This window comes from Chaetodon trifascialis, chromosome 12 (assembly GCF_039877785.1).
Source record: "Chaetodon trifascialis isolate fChaTrf1 chromosome 12, fChaTrf1.hap1, whole genome shotgun sequence".
In the NCBI taxonomy this organism is placed as follows: domain Eukaryota; kingdom Metazoa; phylum Chordata; class Actinopteri; order Chaetodontiformes; family Chaetodontidae; genus Chaetodon; species Chaetodon trifascialis.
In genome coordinates, this window is record NC_092067.1 from 18,490,823 (window position 1) to 18,498,845 (window position 8,023).

At 43.8% G+C, this 8,023-nt stretch overlaps 1 protein-coding gene across 1 annotated transcript; it reads left to right on the top strand.

Annotated features, from left to right (window-relative positions):
• The first annotated feature begins 359 nt into the window (after nt 1-359).
• On the top strand, nt 360-3,985 carry c12h3orf38 (chromosome 12 C3orf38 homolog). The gene is made up of 4 exons (XM_070976055.1): nt 360-539; nt 958-1,133; nt 1,965-2,191; nt 3,084-3,985. The coding sequence occupies exons 1-4, from the start codon at nt 413-415 to the stop codon at nt 3,445-3,447; spliced, it is 894 nt and encodes a 297-aa protein (XP_070832156.1). The 5' UTR covers nt 360-412; the 3' UTR covers nt 3,448-3,985.
• Nucleotides 3,986-8,023: the final 4,038 nt, after the last annotated feature.

Consider the following 8,023-nt stretch of genomic DNA (forward strand, 5'->3'; position numbering starts at 1 on the left):
TTGACAGCACCAGCGGAAGGCATCAGCTGCTCACCTGTCATAAATTAAACATGGAACATGCTCAAGAACTGAAAAGCCTTGTCAAAATTATTTGGAATTTATTACTTTTGAAATCCTACTATTTACAATAGTTTAGGATGTCGTTTCTTTTTATCCCACCCTTTTGTGTGTTGTTTTTAATTTGCATGCACTAATCAGGGGTTGGTCGCGCGGTTCGGTTGTTCAATTCGAGACACCAGGAATTCCTATATTTTTAAAGGCAGCAAAGGCTCTTATCTTTTGCTGGATGTACTGTCATACCGGCTTTACGCGGAACGTTTTCCAAGTCATACTTGTTCCAGTACGGGCCATTTCCTGGTAGGACACGAATGACAGGAAGACGAGCTGAAGTTTATGTTAATCGGTGGCAAAGATGCCAGGGCTGTCAGAAACAGAGCGTGCTGGATGTACAAAAATACTGACGTTAATGTCAAAAAGCGACTTACTCTCACTTAGCGACACGGTCACGAATAAGATGATAGTCGTGGAAAATCTCACAGGTATGCTTTCAATCACTACGCTACCGTTACCAGATAGATGAAGCTAGCTAGGATACCTTAACTTACATTCCCCTTTCTCCTATGTCGAAGGAGGTAACACATGAATGTAAAGCACATAAATTCCGTAATACGTAAATTAAAAGTCTGTACGAGAGGCTGTCAAAATTTCCACCGTTGTAAATACTTAATTGATTTCTTAATACGCTCTCGTCTTACTACACCAAACGTTGGAGGTGTGTAAAAGAATGGGTGGTTCATTTAAAGAAAAAACAAAACAAAACAAAACAAACAAAAAACTGCTGACCCCAGGGTGAACAAAACCGGGATCTGTAATGTTATTTTTCTGGCTGAAAAATGTAGTGATCATATAATAAAACCATCTAATTGTCTTGCACCGTGTGGTCATCTGTTTGTATAGAGGCAATGGAAACAATTCTGTCCTTCACCAAAAATGCCGAGGAGCTCCTGAGAAGAAAAAAAGTTCATCGAGATCTCATATTCAAGTACCTGGCCAAAGAGGGCGTGGCGATGTCCGCCAACACCGAGAAACACCAGTTAATAAAGAGGACCCTGGAGCTGTGGTCGTCTGGAAAGGTAGGGAGAGACGGCCAGCCAGCCATCAGTACTATGTTTATATGGTTGAATGTGTGCAATGCAACATTTGGGCAAGATGGTGACACAAAGCTAGGAATAAAAAGGCGGCAGTCTTGCATAGCTACACCTGGCTGCACACATAATGATCCAGGCTTGTTTGTCTTTAAACCAATCACAGTTGTAATGCAGCAGGCGTAAACAAAGCACAGGGTGAGTTAGGGCAGGCCACTGAAGTCAAGTTCAACTGGTATTCCAGCTTCATTAGCTGATTGCCCAGCCTGCCACTCCATTGCCACATCTCAAACAGGGCACCCTATTAAAGCTGTCCTAGCCTGCTTCCCCTGTAAGCCATTTAAAACCCACATCCACCCCTTTTTCTGCCATGTCTGACTTAATCAACACCATTTCTGTTGTCACTGATGCCTGCTCTGTTCTGTTCCACATGGGGTGTTTGCTGCTGCTCTCCCTGCTTCAGGCCTTTCATGCAAGCACATAGAAGGACAGGGAGCCCAGAGCCATATCACCAAATGTAATATCTGCAGGATAAATGGTGGTCCTGACTGATTGTTTCCAGATATACTTAAATTGTCGTGTCAGCCATTGCAAATCCACCACTCAAGTGACCTTCTATGTAAGGAGAATCTAACTAAGCTTCAGGACTTTTTCACAAAAGTGGTTGTTCAATACAATTTTCTCTGATGACTTCTTCCAGGCGTGCAGTGTTGTCTTTCTACAAGTTATGAGTGGTTAACAGCATGTGTTATTTTAAAGTGTCTACTGAAAAGTGCTTCAATGTATTTGAATATACCAATGAAGTCTCATTCCTTTAAGGCTGTGATTGTTGAAAACCTCCATGAAGAGACGGGTGAGACAGAGAGAGTGTCTGATTCCACAAACGCGAAGGCTGAGGTGGGCTTCGACCCGCTGGTCCTCGGCCAGCAGTTTTGCCAGTGGTTCTTCCAGCTGTTAAACAGCCAGAACCCCTCGCTGGGCCAGCAGCCTCAGGACTGGGGACCACAACACTTCTGGCCAGATGTGAAGCTACGCCTCCTCTCCAGGTAGAGATGCCATTAACAGTAAGGATGTTGAGTTTAAGCTGCTGTTGCTGTGTGGTTTGTTAGTTTCTCAGTGTTCACAGCAGTTAGGTAATATGGGCACAGTTTGATTACAAATTAGCTTGAAGAGAGACTCTTTCGAAGGGGACAACAGGTTCAGCATGTGTAGGTTCCCTCCTGAGTAAAGAACCATGGACAGGGTGTTGAGATTTAAAGGTCCGCTGTGCATAATTTAGGGGGGTTTATTGGCAGAAATGGAATGTAACATTCATAATTATGTTTTCATTGGTGTATAATCACCTGAAACTACGAGTCATTGTGTTTTCATTACCTTGAATGAGCTGTTTAAGTCTACAGAGGGAGCAGGCCTCCCTCCACGGAGTCCAGCTTGTTGCACTGGCATGTTTATACCAGAACAGACGAAACCAAAAACTGGCTCGAGAGAGCGCCTTTCGTGTTTTTAGTAGCCACCGCCAGGGGAGGCTGAGGCGAGGGGTAATTGGTTGCAATCTGCAGCATCACCACTAGATGTTACTAAATCCCACACACCAGTCTTTTATGATTTTCTGTGAAAGTTTTTAATTTAGGAATATCCATCTGCATTTTATTATTTTCCATTTACAGTTTTATTACAGCCGAACTAAACACAGAATTTTTCTGACTTTTGTGACTTCAGTTAAGAGTAAAGATAAACACAGTGCCGTACATCAACCGGGACACTGAGATGAACACACTGAAAGCAGCGCAGGGACCGCACCTATTGTCAGATTTTTCTGTAAATAAAAACTTGCCATGCAATCAGAATCATTTGAAAGACGCTGCACTCACATAGCCGTACACATAGAGGCTTGAACTTGACCTAAGCTGTGCTGACAGAGCTGTGTCTCTTTCTCAGGGCTGGCAGCGAACAGATGGAGGAATTCCTGGGTGCTGAGCTGGTTAACCTTCGTCTCCTGGCCCTGACCAGGGAAGAGCGCCTCCTCCTCAGCCCCAACCTGGAGCCTCATGGTCTCAAGGTCCTGGCCTCCCCCCACGGCCTGGTGTTGGTGGCAGTCGCTGGGACCATCCACAGAGATGGAGCCTGCCTGGGCATCTTTGAGAAAATATTTGGCCTCATCCGCTCCCCGCTAGAGAACAACAGCTGGAAGATCAAGTTTGTCAACCTGAAGATTAGAGGGCATGATGCCCTGGGTGGGACAGACGTGGCAGCGCCTACTTTAACTTACAACTCCACAGATTTGCAGCTTCTCTGCAGCTGATGAAGCTCTTTCTTTTACATTATTGACCTGGTGAAGGTCTGGTCTGTCTCATCTGAATTGTCCAAACACGTTTACTCAGGCAATTGTTTTCAGAGATTAGATCTGGCAACGTTGCTGGCACAGACCTCTCTTTTAAGTTATGTTTAACAGTCCTGTCAGGGTGGACAGGTAGGATGACACTATTGCATCCAAATCTGCTTCATACATTCATCATTGCTGTAACATAAAAACATGACAGGATGTGAGAAAAGGTTCTCTTATTGTTTTGCACTAATGTCTGTGCTGTCTCTGGTTGTGGGAACATTTTGCTTCAAACTGTATGCTAATGCAAAACAAACTTCCTCCCTGTGCCTTGTGTAAGAACCTTTAAGAAATCGAGACGTGCATGTGCTCCTGTAAATATGTATCATATCAAATGTTAAGATTATATTGACACGTGTGCTCTGTAATGACAAGTATGTCACTGCGTATGAACAGAGCAAATGTTGTGTGTGTTCATATGACAATAAAGAGTCAATAAAATTGATTTTGAATATAATCTAAGATTGCTGTGCTTTCATGGGATGACAAAGGTCATCCTGTAATGTTTAACACATGTATCTAATTGTGTCTGACAAGCTAACAAGGACTTTGTAATCATGTGAAGGTCTGAGGTGGATGTAGCTCAATGTCTAATATTTAGGCAGCAAATCAATGGAAGCTGAGCTGGTCAGCCTTCATCTCTTGGCCTTGACCAGGAAAGAGCACCTCCTCCTCAACTCCAACCTGGAGCCTCAGGGCCCGGTTGTATCAAAATATCTAAAATGTGATATAGCCTTTCCGTACTGCAGTTTTTAAAAATTTAGTTGTTCTTTCTGCCATTGTCGTTTCATCCCAGTTTCCACTTACATGTAAGTGCTGGGGTTAAACGTGCAGCTGTATGAAAGGGGCTCAGACCTGTGCCATGCACCAGCAGAGAGCAAGCATGTGTACGCTGTGCACACACCGCTGTGTCAGTGGCACATAGTTTTTGAGGCCAATTTGATATATTTCGCATTGGCAGAGCTAATATTTTGTATACAACATCCATAAACTGGATTTATTTCCATGCCCATCAGATGGGTTTAATTGCAGGTGTCGTTGCAGGCCTGTTTATATGAGATGGTTAAAATCTAAATTCCCTGGCTGTGGTCAGGAAAGACCACATTTGACATTCTATTTTTTAAAGGCCAGAACGACACATGACATTCATGTATTGGTTCAGCCCTTCTAGAAACTGCTAAGAATGGTTGAGCTCATCTGCTGTGCCAACATCAGGAGATCAGGGTGGTGAGTGATGGAGGCCTTAACATACTCCACCATCTTTGAAAATACTGGATTCATCCATAGCAGCTTTTACTCTCTCACCGACTGGTATTTTTAGCCACATTTTAGCAGCACAATACAGAAATTTCAATAGGTTATATGTTATATGCCACAGTAATTTGACAAAACTAACAAATTCATCTACAATGCATTTCACAAGCTCCAAATTGACTCCTTTTTTTATGAAGTGGACCTGATTTTCCATTGATTCTGCTCTGTCCTCCCAGTCAGGGCACATGGGGTCTGGTGAGGCACGGATTAGGCTAGTATGACTCTGTGGCTTTGGTGGGAAATGTTACATGTGGGAAATTATTCTTGGCAGCTGTTTTCAAAGGCTCCTGGAATAGTTAATATCTGTGACTGTATGGGTCGGAGCCGCACGGCCCTTTGTGCTTTACTGGGCCATAGTTGTGGTGAGGGGAAACCACTGCAGCCATTGATCTCAGCCTGTTCACCTCTCAGAAAGAATAATAACAAGCTGCTCGCCTTCTGTCTTTATGGCACTTGGCTTCTCTGCGTTTTTTAATAAGCGGTTTGGCCACGGGCGCAGCTCTGACGCACGGGTTCAAAAATACCGCTGCAGTGGCGTCTGGTGATGGTTTTGACTTTCTTTCCCCTCCTCTAATAGGAGAGTGTGTTTCTCATAAAGAAACATGCTAAAACTCAGATCCGTGGCTCTTTGAAATATCTTATGGGTGGTGAACCGTGGAGACTGCTGCTTTAATTGTCAGTCCGTTTTTTTTTTCCCCACCTTTTACTTTGATTATGACTGATTGGATGTTGAGTTTGCTCTTAGAAACAGCCTCATTAGTTACCAAAGATTACTTTATTAAACGCTTCATGCTACAGCCATTTTTCACTCTCTGACAATCTGATGGCTTTACAGATCCATTAATGCCAAAGTGTATTTTTTTTAAATGCATACAGCAGTAATTCTTGAAGTGGGGTCTGGGACTTTTCCAGGGAGTTCAAGGACTCCTTGTTAAAGTAACGTCCTTATCTGCTCCTTAACAATATGATTTGGACTGACACATATTTATACGAAAACTAACGTTCTTCATCGCTGTCAATGATGAGTCAGTGATTTGACCTCATGGCAACATGAGGCCAGAAGAGGGCAGACAAGCTACACCAGAGACAAGAAAGACTTTGATCCCTGGCCAAGAAAGGAGAGAGGGAAAAAAATCCTTTTAACACTATTACGTGAGGAAACTCATCAATTCCTAAGAGCAATATGAGTGTGCTGATGTTACCGGGCAATTTCTATCTGGCCACAGCCATGAGGAAAACTGTAAATTTTTCGAGTTTGAATTGTCCTCCATTAAAGTAATGGGGTTCTAAAAGAGAGACGCGTTAAACTGTTGCCTTTCATAGGCACACAAGCGCGTATTTCACAAGTTATTGAAGTGTCAGTAATTTATCGGTACCCGTGAAGGTGTCACAGACAGCTTTAACACAATACTCTCTGCAGCCTGCACTCTCTGGACAATAAAGAACAGGATTTATGAAATGGTATGAGAATCAATCAATAGGCAATGATATTTCTCCTGCTGACAAAACATGTTAGAGGAGAATTCAATCAAAGTTTGACGGAGTTGCTTTGTCATTTTGTTGGACTTGCCCTCCAACCCCGCAGTGTTTCATAAACCAGTGCACACTAAAACAGCTCAGAAACAACCACATAACTCGCAGAGGAGGGAATGAGGTCAACAGCATTTGGCATCGGTGTTAAAGCCACAATCCACAATTTGCCAGCTTTCTACTTTATCTTTTGCTGAGGAGAGTTTACGTTTTCACTTTTTGTTTGGATTATGGAGCTGACAGACCGCTGTGGCCTCCTCCAAAGTTTTTATTAAGATTTTACTTGTTCTGCTGCCATACTTCTATATGCTAATTATCCTTAGAGTTTAAGATGATTTTAACAACAATATTGATGCTTTGAGTGTCCTAACATCTATTTTGTTGAAATGCAAAGAGAGAGACATTACATCACGGCATCTTGTCCAGTCACTTCTTGCCACAAAGCGGCGGTAATTTCCTGGAAAGGTCTACGTCGATTCAAGATGCAAGCAAAGTAATAACATTTACATTTCAAGGACATTACACAAAGAGGCAATGAGTTCAACAACATTGTGGCATCTGTAGAATCAGGTTTGGCCTCGTGTTTGTTTGACCTCACGTGACCTTTAAGCCCTTGTTGGGAGCGAGACATTTATTTTCTGCCTGCATCACAGATTGCCCCCACAGCATCTCTCTTCATTACATTCCCCGATGTCTGAGCTGACATCATTGTTCCGTTTCAACACAAATTGGTTTGGACCGACGAGGCAGCCGTCACAGTTCATATCAGCCCCTTCTTTTGGCCTGGTGGTGTATCCTTACACATGCATCATTATCTCATGTAAACAGTGGAAATGCGAGACTGCCGGGGGAACGAACGCCATTCAAAGCAACAAAGCGAGGGCTGAGTGAAAAGATCCTGGGCGGTGACGCTCTCGTTTAGCGTCAATTAAAGAAAACAACAAGCAGAGCTGTTTCTGAAGGCAGCTGGGTCCAATGAGTTTATTTATACTGAAGCAAATATGTATGCTTGAAGGAGCCAAGGATGTTTCAATCAGAAAAACACAGAGGTAACAAAAAAATGTCCCTCACATTGAGATGTACTTGAGTTGGGCTTGCACATAATGCCCTCCCCCTCTTTCTCTCTCTCTTTATCTCTTTATGTTCCTCTCTAACACATAGTAGCTCCACTGTGCAGCTTTGCACTGAGTCCCTTTCGTATGCAGTGCAGGGGCCCCGGTGAGGGCCTTCCCTTGGCTCTCGAACTAAACAGAGAAGATGGTGTTATCAGAACACTGCCAGGAGGTTGTCAGCTTGTATTGGGCCGGGCTGACCGAGTGGCCGGTTGGCGGATGCGTGTCGATGCCAGGCTCCCAGCGCCCTCCCTCCGTGGACATCTGCTGTGTGTGGAAAAGCTGCAGAGTTTGTCTGCGGTTGCATCTTAATCCTCCATCTCTTCGGCTCCAGCCATGCCTGGCCAAGCAAACCAGCAGCTCTGCTCGCCTTGCTTGTATTAATTGCCCTTGCCTGGCTCGCTGTTTGCTTCTGATTACACTCATTAATTTCAATTCCCCAGGAAGCCGCCACCACCGTAGCTGCTTTTAGACAGGCACACGCACAAATGCACTCGTTCCCACATGTATGCATGGACAGGCATGAATGCATATTTGCA